This window comes from Dermacentor andersoni, chromosome 5 (genome assembly GCF_023375885.2).
Source record: "Dermacentor andersoni chromosome 5, qqDerAnde1_hic_scaffold, whole genome shotgun sequence".
Lineage (NCBI taxonomy): Eukaryota > Metazoa > Arthropoda > Arachnida > Ixodida > Ixodidae > Dermacentor > Dermacentor andersoni.
The window spans coordinates 21,334,594-21,347,113 of record NC_092818.1 but is presented as its reverse complement, the minus strand read 5'-3'; the positions used below and the strand labels follow the sequence as shown (position 1 = coordinate 21,347,113).

Here is a 12,520-nt window from a genome sequence, read left to right as displayed (position 1 = left end):
GCATGCAAGAGTGTGAGGATCGGCGCAAAGCTCCTCTCTGATGTGACCCAGCTGTTGCACGCGGCGGTTAGTCTGACAGCATCACGGAGGCATAGGCAAAAATAACAGTTCCGCTTTCCCTCTCGGCAGGGAAAGTCAAGATATGACAGCGTGATGTGCGGTGCAGTTATTACTCTTTGATTTCAATAAAAGTTACAATACATGGAAATCAGCATCCACTTGTGTAGCCCAAGCAAGGACCATGCCAGCTACTCTAGTCACTATTACGCACGCCATTCGGCTTCTCCGCTCGCGCTGTTATCTCGGCATGGCAGCTGCCGCCATCGTTACACGCTGCGCGTTTACAGTTCTGTTTTGTGTGTGCAGCATCATCCTCAATTCGTCGTGTACTGCCCCAAAGCCACCAGCACCGAGACTGCTAGTTTGTCGCCGGCTACGTAATCAAAAATTGTTCATTCATTCTTTCACTAAATAAGAGTTCTGCTTGAAAGAAGGTGACCGCTCGCTTCCTATACTTATTCATTTTCTAAGTATTTTCCCAATTTCTTAAGAATGATAACGACATTCACCATGCACCTTACGAGCAGCCATGGGGCATGGTTTCACATAGTGAAGTGGGCGTCATCTCACCCACATAGCAGACACGCTAACAACGTAGCAGACAAGTTAACAGTGGGGTTGGAGTGGTCCAAGGGAAATTCGCTTAATTGAGCTGTTGATTTCAGCAGTGCCACAGGATGGATGGAAATGGCTGGCTGTTGCTGTTATACTCGCCACGTATGGCTACACTCAGAAATCCGTCCAAAAGTGTGACTTTGGTGAGCGAACCGTTTGTACATTTATGGCTCTGTAGAACTGAAGCTGTGCTTAAATCCTAACCTGAAAGGTGTGTTTTGCATAACATTCCTTTCTAAATCAAATTTGTTCGATCGAATTTGTGTCTTTTGCTCTCTGCTCGAAGCATCAAACTTTTACAAGAAAACTGGGACTTTTAGTGATTCACAAACGGTAAGTGCACAAAGAAAAGTTGGTCTAATCACTGAGATTATTTACGTAGTGCGAGCGTCCTTTAGCACCCTTTCATCCTCATGTAAAAATGTCATAGATATATTTATTCTAAAGCCCCAGAAGTCTTCAACACATCCAACCTCAGAACAAACTCACCCACGTGATGCATTGGCAAAATTTTGGAACACGATCCTCAACCACCTCAATAGATATATTCACCACAACAACCTCTTCCCGCCAGATATGTTGGGATTCCACCGCTCCCTATTATGCAAGGAAGCTATGCTTCGCTTCGAGCACGAGATCTTGACACCGAACCCTACTCACGACATAAGCAATATTGAGTCTCAGCATTCATGGTGCTTTTAATAATGTGGTCCTCGTATTACTGCGTCAAGCTGATGCAGCTGAACCTCCTGGGGTCGGCGAGAAAATCCACAGTTACGTTCCCGCGTTCCCCTCCAACCGTACCACGACAATATTTGTCGGCACGGGGCAATCCCCTACCTATATTATTGGGAGCTTTGGCACCCCTCAGGTGTCCGCGATATCTCCCCTGCTCTTCAATTTCGCCTTGCTCCACTTTGCACGCTCCCTTAAGACTTTCGCCGGGCAGCATTTCTCTCATTAAGCAGATGACACCACCCTCTGGGTCACAGGTGACTCAGAGGGTGAAATTCAAGACGCTAACAAGCCACCGCCGATAAGGCGGATGTGATTGCAGGATGCATGAACTTCGTCTGCTCCTCTGAGAAATCGGAACTCCGTCTGCTTTTCATCAACACCGGTAACCGCAGATGCACTCCCGACGTCCACATTCTCCTCGGCAACACACATGTCCCCATGGTAGAGAAGCAGAGGGTTCTCAGTCTACATGTTAAGAGAAATGGACACAATACGAACACCCTCCAGACACTCCAATCCACCGTCGACAATACTCTCAGACTCCTCGGCCGCGTGTCCAACCGTTGCGGCATTCTTCGAGAAAATTAGCTTCTCAGACTAATACAAGCCTTTGTATGTACACAAGTAACTTACGCCATCCCCCATACTTATATCTTCTCAGAAAGAAAAATGACCAGGTCGACTAATCCACACGACGGCTAATGCAGACCAGTACGTTTAACAACCCCGATGGGCTCGTAGAGGACCATCTCCCAGTACATCCGCCTTTCCAGAACGAAAAAGGGCCGACAGATTTTTTACTCCTTAGGCAATTCCCCACTGTCTCTCGCTCACCCCAAACGCATTTCACACCAAATACGCAATAATCCACAGATGCCACCACTACCAAGAAAACGAGCACCATATACATCACATCCTACGCAGTCGGCAAAGGCTCAAGACCCTACCACAGAAAATTCCGCAATTCAACCGATGTGCTCTAGGTTGATGCCGCCCAATATAGCACTGTTTTGAAATGTGCCCTCTCTGCGATCAGCTGGCAGGGCCACTCAGCTACGGCCGCCCCTGTTAATGCTGCCTAACCGGAGGAGGTGGAGGAAGCGGCTATATCCCCGGCTTTCGCTGTGCAAAATTCCTCCGTGGTCAAAATTCCTCCAAAGCACGCCTCCTCTACAAGGAGGCGGCGTGCTTTGCTTGAGAGTATGAGCAGCTCACCTACCACCAACTGTCTCTAGCACGATAACACCATGTGCTATATCTGAATTAGCACCCAGTTGCCAATAAAAGGCGCTTTTTCACTTCGAAGTGAGCAGATGCGTCACATTCTACTGTTTCCTTTCTCTTTTGACAAAATAGGCCTGAGAGTTTGTTAGACACTAGAAGACTAATAGCTGCAGGAGGAGTCACATGACATCCAGAACTGCGATGATATCCACAATCTTAAAGACGTTGCTTTATATTCGTTCCTTATTCTCTCTACCTTAACGCAATGTACTTAATAACTGGTCAAGTTCTTCAAACGATTATCTCTGCTCATTCGTGCTCGTCGTACTAAATACTCTCCGCTGGTCAGAGTTGACCATAATTTGGTGTGGAATCGAACTAGCGAGCACCTCGCATAGCATGCGAGCATGAGACGATTCCAGTACTTCGAGAGTTCTGATAGCTGTAATATTGATTTGAACGCAGTCGTATAGGCTTCTCAGAGCTGCCACGTTCGCCGATGACAAGCGGTTGTAGAGTCCGAAGGTCCACGTGATGTTTTTCGTCTATAGTTTTCGTATCTCCAAATGAATCTTCAAACATTACAATTGCGCCTTTATAACTGGCGTCTCTTGTCTGTACTCCAAAATTTCATTCGCTGCTGGGACATCCGGAAAAGACCAGAGGTAGTTAAAGCGGTCAACGCTGCTTAGACACTGGTTTTCGTTGGTGGAGTTGCAAAAAAGACTCGTATGTTGACATGTGGACTTGTTTATCCTTTTCGTGTGGGCGCATTTCACCATCTAACAAATGTTATCGCTCAGCTCGGGGCGCTCCCGCATGTATCAGAAGTTTCTCGAATGTTATCGATAGTTCTGTTTGTCAACGAAGCTTGTGTAATCTGAGAGCATGTACTACGCCAATTGTGTAGAACTTTCTGGAAGATACGGGAGCACCATCGTGTACTCTGTAACATTCGATCACCCAGGTATAAAAGCCGACGCGCTTGAACGGCAGATCAGGCATTCGATGATCGTCAACTGTCTTCGCCGCTATCGTTCTTTCTTGAGTGTAACTTGCTTTTGAGTGCACAGGTTCGCTCAATAAAACGTTAGTTTCATGATTGATAGTTTTGCGGCCTTCTTCGCCGTCATTACAACGTGACTTCTAGTTTAACTGTGTGGTAGTGACGGTGAAAAAGTTAAGCAATCGCTTGGAGTTCCTGAGGTGAAACCACAATCACCGCAGCCCCAGGCGGAAGCGATGAGCTGCGCTGGCGCCGCCGCCGTCAAGGTCCCCCTCCGCTACTGTGCCAGGGCCCTGTAGCGCCGCAATCCCGTCGTCCACCGCCACCCGCCGCCAGCACGCCCACCCGTCGCCCAGTACTGTTACGCTAGGAAGACGGACAAGTGGCGAGCCCCCTACCACCGCCCACTCTACTAGCTCGGCGGACAAGCCGGCCATGTGTACCGCCCATGCCCATACAATGGCTTGGGACTGCGAGGGTTTCATTTTCTTTCATTTCATTTCATTTTACTACATTAAAGACCCCATTCGGGGTATTACATAAGAGGTGGTTAGCATGTAAATACAAGGAAAGGCAGGTGTTACATTGAAATACAAGTTTGAACAGTTTCTAGAAATTGTGAATGATATGTGATGGCAGCGACATTGAATGGCAGGTCGTTCCACTCCTTGGCAACTGGAGGAAAGAATGATTGAAAAGTGACAGTTCGTCTTCGAGGACGAGAAACTTGGAGCTGATGGCTGGTGCGTGGTGGCATGCGTGAAGGTGATGGCGCGACGTAAGGTGGGCAGCTTATTGAGCTGTAAAAAAACTTGTGATAAATAGAGAGCGGGGCGATGCGACGACGAAAAGCAAGATATTTCAAGCTAGATTGTGCCTCGAAGTGTGAAATGCTGATGTTATATGAATAAGATGAATGGATGAATCTAGTCGCATGATTCTGCACTGACTCGAGTGCATTGATGATGTATGTTCGATTAGGGTTCCAGATGGCGGCGGCATATTCAAGTTGTGGTCTGACAAATGATTTGTATGCGAGTAGGTTGACGTGCTATGGAGCATGACGAATGTGATGCCTGATGAACCCAAGGGTCTTGTTTGCTGACGAAATTACGTTAGTCGCATGCGCATTCCAGGAAAGGTTGTGGGACAGGGTTACGCCTAAGTACTTTAGGCTAGAAATGATTCTACTGGGACGTTTAGAATTGTGTAACTAGAAAGAGAAGGATTACGACGGCGGGAAATCGAAATAAACTTGCCCTTGTTTATGTTCAAGGCCATTTGCGAGCGGTTGCACCAGTCCTGCACGTTATAAGGGTCATTCTGGAGAGATGCTTGGTCAGAGACGTTAGTCACAGCACAATAAATCACACAGTCGTCTGCGAACATGCGAATAGGACAAGATCCATGCAGCGGAAGATCGTTAATGTATATTAGGAAAAGAAGCGGTCCTAAGACTGAGCCTCGAGGGACACCTGAAGTGACAGGGAGGGCTTCAGGGGAGACGTTATTGACAAGGACGAACTGGGAAAGATTAGTAAGGAATTCTTTTATCCATTGTACTACGTGAGGATCCAAGTTCAATCTGGATAATTTTAGTAGCAAGCGGTTATGAAGCACTGTGTCAAAAGCTTTAGAGTAGTCTAGAAAGATGGCATCGGTTTGAACGTTGTTATCAAGATTAACGTGGAGATCATTAAGGAAGATAGCTAGTTGTGTTTCACATGAAAGCCTTTTACGAAAACCATGTTGAGAAGGATGAAAGAAGTTTAGCAAGTCTAAAAAGTTCATGATATGCGAATATATGACATGTCCCATGACTTTGCAAAGAACAGTATCTAACGAAATGGCGCGGTAGTTTAAGGGTGATTCTTTGTTACCTGCTTTGAATACTGGAAAGACCTTTCCCACTTTCCAATCATCCGGTAAAGCACCTGTAGACAATGATTGCGAGAACAACAGAGTGAAACATGCCGCGGATATATGCTTAGTATTCGTTAGGATCTTTGAGTTACTTTTGTCTACACCAGAAGAAGTACATAATTTGTTGTTTGTTCAATGATTGATAGTATACCATCTATCGAAAATACAATTGGTGGCATACGCGATGTTATGTTAGGTAGTGGAAAGTCTGGAGTGGTAGTTTCTTTTGTAAACACAGAAAAAAAATGCTGTTTTGAATATATCAGCGCACTCGGCGTCCGTGGCGGTGTCACCTGCTGTATTCGTCACGCTGATAGTACGAGCTTCTTAGGGATTTAAAACGCGCCAGAACTGCTGAGGATTTATAGTAAGTAGCTGGGGTAGGTCGACGTTATAAAAAGATTATTTAGCAGTGCGAAGGGCACTCAGGTAGGCGTTCTCTGTCATGTAGTGCTTTGACCATGCCTCGATGCTTCCAAGACGCGTGGCTAGCCGGAATGGACGTTTATTTTCGTTTTCAAGCTTCTTTAGAGCTCTGGTGAACCGTGGTTTATTTTGATTGGTGTGCATAGTTATTCTGGGTATAGGCTTGTTTACGAGTTCATCCATTTTGTTTTGAAATAGTGTTCAGTTTTCTTGGAATAATGTCTGAAAAGTTGAAAGGAAGTCGCCTAACTTGTAATTAATGGCTTCGTAGTTCCCTTTATCATACAGGCATATGTCTTTGTTAGATTTTTGTTGTCGCATGGGCTGAAAGCTGAACGTGGCATGGATGACTTCATGATTACATACCTCGCGGAGGTAAGTTATGGATGATAGACTGTCAAGATGGCTGCTTAGTCGAGTAGATTAGATGTGTCTTTTGTAACCCGCGTAGGCTCTAGCACAAGTTGAGACACACAAAATTAAGAAACACATTAACAAATCCTTTAGAAGCTTCATTGCCTATGATTAAAGCACTATTGTTAGTCCAGTTGATTTGCAGAAAATTAAAGTAACCAAAAAGCAGGGTCTCTGTTTCAGGGTGTTGTTCACTAAGTTCGCTCAAGATGTTACTACGCTTATGCGAAAAATCAGGAGTGTAATGTGGTGGTGTGCAACAAACGCCCAAGAGAACAGTCTGCGGCGAAGCGCGGCAGATTAGCCATGTTATTTCCAAGTCAGTCTCAATGGTTTCAAGAAAGCACGATAAATGGTGATGCGCGGCGATTAGCACACCACCACCTCGTGAGATTTCGCGGTCTTTCCTGTAAAGGCATAAATTTGACAAGTCAGCAAGCACCTCGGTATACGTAATATCGTCAGTCAGGCAGGTTTCAGTTATTATCAGCAAATTACTGTTAGACGACAACACGAGGTTAGACAGAACATCGCGTTTAGGGAGGAAGCTGCGTGCGTTGGCAAATATTATGGAAAAGTAAAGGTTAGCTCGTGTCGATACCGTAGGGCAAGGGGCTTTCCCGCGTCGAACTGGCTGCTATAGCAATTCTTTCACACTCTGTGTGCGTTCATCAAAACATAGCGCTTATTACCCATAAACAGAGTTTTAATTCGCAGAGAGTAAGGTGCCGATTTGCTTTTTTGCGAATGAAACAAGGCGTCTGCGGGCCAATTGAATGAGACGTGTAAAATCCTCGACAAAGCTGAAGTTTTTTTTTTTAAATGTACGGCCATTAGAAAGAACAAAAACATTTGTTTTATGAAAGGTGAACTTCACTATTATGAGGCGGTTACGATTAGCTGCACGATTGCTCAAGATGTGCGTGCGCTTGTTTTCTTTTGTGTCAAGCCTGATGCTCATATGTTTGCGACAGTGGTCAATGATTACATCCTCCGATTGCGCGAACGACTCTGACCCTGAAGACTCATTAAGACCATAAAAAATTAGATTGTGGCACCGAGAATGGTTCCCGGCATCATCAAGAAGCCCTTCCAGCCTCTGTATTGTGTGTGCTGCGCGGGCAGCATCACTCTTCAAGCGTTCTATATCAGAACGCAAGGCGGCTGGTTTTGGTATTAGGTCTCCTGGTTAGTCGTGCGCACGGTCAGATTGGACATTGCTTTGTCACTTGAGGCCTTGAATCTTGGTGATCAGTTGGAATTGACGTGCGGATAGGCTCTTAAGTTCTTTTAGTACGGCTTGACTACCAGTTCCATGGTTAGTTTCGATGTCACCCGCCAGCAACAATAAAGAGAGAACGACATCGCAACACTGAACAAAAATAGAAAGGCAACAATGTGGGTCCGGCAGCTGCAGTAGAAAATAATTACTTGAATGCTTTCTAAAAAGATTGTATGATTTACTAACCTGCATGAAGAACATCAGCGGATTAGCATTCTGCATTGAAGCACAGCAGCGGGGCCCATAAAGCGCCTCCGTGCGTGCCTGCTCTTTTATAACTGATGGGCGAATTGGTGTCGGTGGCGATAGGTATTCCGGCAGCAAGTCGTGTGACGCTGCCGCGAACAGTGACGCTGCCAGACACAAGAACGGTGTCAACGGTCTGGAAGCGATGCAGGCATTCATGGGGTGGTAGAAAACACTTCTGTCGTAGTCGACGTGCCAGGCAGGGTGCGGTTGGGGTGCATCTAGAAAAACCGTAGCCAGGCCAGGGAACAAAACGTGGACGATCGTGAGAAGTGACACCTGCATGAAGAACATCAGCGGATTAGCGTGCTGTGTTGAAGCGCAGCAGCCGGGCCCACAAAACGCCATCCAGGTCCACAAAACGCCGTCAACGAGCCGCGTTCACAGCTTAGAGACCACCCTCGTGACATCGCCGACTACTCAGTGGAGTTTTCGACGACCGTCTGGTTCGCCCTCACCAGGCCGCTACCTGTTGCCGTAACACCGATCATACACAGCCCGGGGCCGGTCTGCTAGCCCATATCCGCAAAACTAAAATCAGCAACCAAAGGAGGTGCGGTTGCTGTTCTTCGAACTGACGAAGAACATCTGCCACCGACGAAGACGCCGAATCCTGTCTTGACGACATATCAACGAGACGCCGCCATCTCAACGCAGTCTGGAAGCAAAGAATACGCCGACGAAATACGATCTGACGACGCCACGTACCAGCCACAGGCCAACGCAAGGCATCGGTGATCCGACGAGGCTTAAATGCACCGCAAGGCCGAGAACCACCGCCCTCGACGTGCTTCTCGACGGCCCCGCAATCACCGCTTTAGTTGACACAGCAGCCGACTACTCCGTCATAGGTGGACCCATCGCTGCTCAGCTGAAGAATATTAAGGCTGCATGGGAAGGCCCTCAAATTGGGACAGCTGCAGGACACAGTAATAACGCCAACTGTAGTCTCCATGGCAAGCATTATTGTTCATGACCGGACCTACCCTGCCACCTTCATTAACCTTCAACAGTGTTCACGAGAGGTCATCCTCGGCATACACTTCCTGAACCAACACGGCACAATCATCGACCTGAAGTCAAAGTCGATAACGCCGTCGGAAGTTCAAGCGATACCGCCGGAGAGCTCTCGTAGTTGCCATGCTTAGAATGTTCTCGAAGATCAGGTGAGCATCCTGGCTCGCTGCAGCGTGGTTATTTCCTTCGGCACCGAAACCCCCGCAGATGTAGGAGTTATCGAGGACGACCAACGTCTATTGCTCAACCGTGAAATTTGCGCCGCAATCGGGACCGCTCAATTGCACGGAGTAATGCTGACAAACTTCAGCCACAATTTCAAGCACATAAAGAATGGCCCAACAATCGCGTACATCGAGGAAATTGAGGAAACCAGCAATGCGTTTGTCATTTCCGATTCAGCCGCATCCACCCTGACATTCATAATTCCTGAAACAGACTTCCAAGTCTTCCCAAGTTTAAGCAGCAACAGCTCAGCAGTCTGCTCCGACGATAGAAAGAGCGCTTTTGGACGTCATCGAGAATTCGACAAACACCAGTAGCTAAGCATCGCATGATAACCAAAGAGTGCGCTCGACCCTTCCGCCAGAGCCTTTAGCGAGTATCGACGCTTGAAGATGAATCCTATAAAATAACAATTTGACAAAATGCGGCGCGACGACATCATCCAGCCGTCAGAAAGCCCGTGAGCATCTCCTGTTGTCTTTGCGATAAAAAAGTACGAAGCCCTACGTTTCTGCACCGAGTATCGTTGACTGAACACGATCACTAATGAGGACATGTACCCCGTTCCATGGATAGAGAACGCATTGCATCGGCTCTCCAGTGCTAAACAATTTTGGTCGATGGATCTCAAGTCTGGCTACTGGCAAATAGAAGTCGACGAGAGAGATCGCGAAAAGACCGCCTTCATCACGTCCGAGGGCCTCTATAAGTTAAAGGTCATGCCTCGGGGCCTGCAACGTTTCAGCTCATCATGGACACGGTGTTAGCAGGATTGAAGTGGCCCACCTGTCTCGTTTACTTGGCCCACCTGTCTCGTTTACTTGGAAAACGTCCGCGTCTTCGACGGAAATTCTGACAATCACTTTAGACGACTTGCGACAGTACTATAGGCCATCAACCGATCAAGGCTCACTTTAAAGCCGGAAAAGGGCCGCTTCACTTACAATGAGCTCCTGGGACACGTGAGTAGCAAATCTGGAGTTCGTCCTGACCACAGAACACAGTCGCCATCGCAATGTTCCAGTAGCCCATCGACATGAAGGCAGTGCGTAGATTCCTTGGAATGTGTGCCTACTACAGGAGCTTCGCCAACGTATTTTGAGGCATTCCTGAGCCGCTGACACATCGAACTAAATGTGATGTCAAGCTCAAGTGTGAAACGCCGCAGGTTAATGCATTTCATTATCTCAAGCGACGCATGCAGTCGCCACCAGTACTTGCGTACTTCATCGAATTCCACACTGACGCCAGTAGCCTAGGCCTCATTGCCATCCTAGTCTAGAGGAAAGACGGGCTTGAACGGATGATAGATTATGCTAGCCGGTCGCTGTCAAAAGCGGAAAGCAATCATTCAACGATAGAAAAGGAATGCCGCGCCATCATTTGAGCTATAGAGAAACTCCGCTTTTACCTACAGGGCTGGCCAGTCAGAATCGTCAGCGACCAGCACGTGTTGTGTTGGATAGCGAATTTAAGGACCCTTCAGGATGGCTGGCCAGGTGTAGCCTCAGCCTGCAAGAATATGACATCAGCGTAACATGCAAGTCGGGATGAAAACACTCTGATGCCGATTGCCTATCACGCGCCCCCAGTAAACCGCCGCCCCAAGGTGACAAGAATGACAACGCCTTCTTTGGAATCATAAGCGTGAAAGACTTCGCTGAACAGCACCGAGCAGACCCGAAGATAAAAAGGCTCGTCCAGGATTTGGAAAGGCACACTGACGTTGTCCCTAAGGCATTTAACCGTGCATTGCCCTCGTTCCCACATCGAAACAACCTACCCGTAAAAAAGAACATCTCACCAGTACGCACCAACTAAATTCTTGTTCCCTCAGCGCTGCGTCCAAGAGTACTGGATGGCCTACATGATTAGTGCCAGGTGCCTAGCGCTCGGGAGAATCCGAGTGCTAGGCACCTCGGATTCTCCTAGGCGCTATCGAGGGTACAGGAAAAGTATTACTGGCCACGCCTGACCACCGACGTCGCCCGTTACGTCAAGACATGCCGAGACTGTGAGGGACGGAAGACATCACTGACAAGGCCAGCGGGAGTACTACAGCTGATCGAGTCTCCTTGCCGAGCATTTGAGCAGATCGGAATGCACTTGGGACCCTTTCCGGCATCAACATACAGAAATAAGTGAATCGTCGTGGCTACAGACTACCTCAACCGCTTCGCTGAAACGAAAACTCTGCTGAAAGGTAGCGCAGCCGAAGTGGCGAAATTCTTAGTCGAGAACATCCTGCTGTGACATGGCGCCCCAGAAGTCCTCATCACCGACAGAGGAATGGCTTTTACTGTGGAGCTCACCCATGTCATTCTGCAATACAGCCAGACGAGCCACAGGAGGACAACCGCCTACCACACGCAGACGAATGATCTTACGTAGTGCCTGAATAAGACCTTCGCCGACATACTAGCAACGTACGTCGACGTCGAACACAAAACCTGGGACGCCCTCCTGCCGTAAGTAACCTTCCCTTACAACACGGTGGTGTAAAAAACAACACTGATCACGCCGTTCAAGCTGGTTCACGGCTGGAGCCCGACGATGACTGCCGACACCATGCTGTCGCACGTCACCAACTATGAGATTCTTGACGTCACCGCCTATCTCCAGCGCCGAAGAAGCCCGATAGCTCGCCCGCCTGCGGAGAAGAACCAGCACAGGATCAAGAGCGAACACTACAACGTTCGACAACGCTACAACACTACGACAACGACAACACTACAAGTCCGGCAAACGTGTTTGGGTTTGGACCCGGATACGCCGACGAAAACTGACCGAGGAGCTTTTACGCCGCTATTTCAGGGCCAACCGAGCATCTGACGAATTGGCGCACTCGACTATGAGGTCATACCAGACGGCATTTCGCTATCACAGCGGCGGCGCTCACGAAATAAAATAGCCCACGTTGTGCGACTGAAGCCGTTCTAACATGGGGTAATTAACTTTGGGACTTTGCGTTGCTGACCTGTGGACATTGTTGGGGGGCTGTGTTACTTTGGACTTTGTTTCTTTGATAAGTGGCCTTTTGTGTTTTCCTGTCCTGTCATGTTTGTAGCATCGGGACGATGCTTTTTTGAGAGGGGGCAATGACACGTGGACTTATCTTTTTCGCTGTAACAAACGTTAGCGCTAAGCGGGGGACGTGCCCGCATGTATCGGAAGTTTCTAGAATGTTATCGATGGTTGTTTGTCACCGAAGCTTGCGTAATCCGATTGCATATACGACGTGAATTGTGTGCAACTTTCTGGAAGACACGCGAGCACCATTGATTACTCTGGAACCTTCGATGATTCGTGTATAAAAGGCAACGCGCTTGACCGACAGATCAGAC

At 47.9% G+C, this 12,520-nt stretch overlaps 1 protein-coding gene across 7 annotated transcripts in view; it reads left to right on the top strand.

Moving 5' to 3' along the window:
• Positions 1-12,520, top strand: part of LOC129384594 (uncharacterized) — a 165,419-nt gene that overhangs the window by 21,670 nt on the left and 131,229 nt on the right. For 5 of the 7 annotated variants that reach the window (XM_055070144.2, XM_055070147.1, XM_055070146.1 and 2 more), the window contains exon 2: positions 729-818. The exons of 1 other annotated variant lie outside the window; for it this stretch is intronic. In XM_055070144.2, coding sequence (XP_054926119.1) covers positions 729-818 — 90 coding nt within the window. Of the gene's footprint in view, positions 1-725; positions 819-12,520 lie in introns of all 7 variants that reach the window. One more of the 7 variants, XM_055070143.2, reaches the window with a different exon arrangement.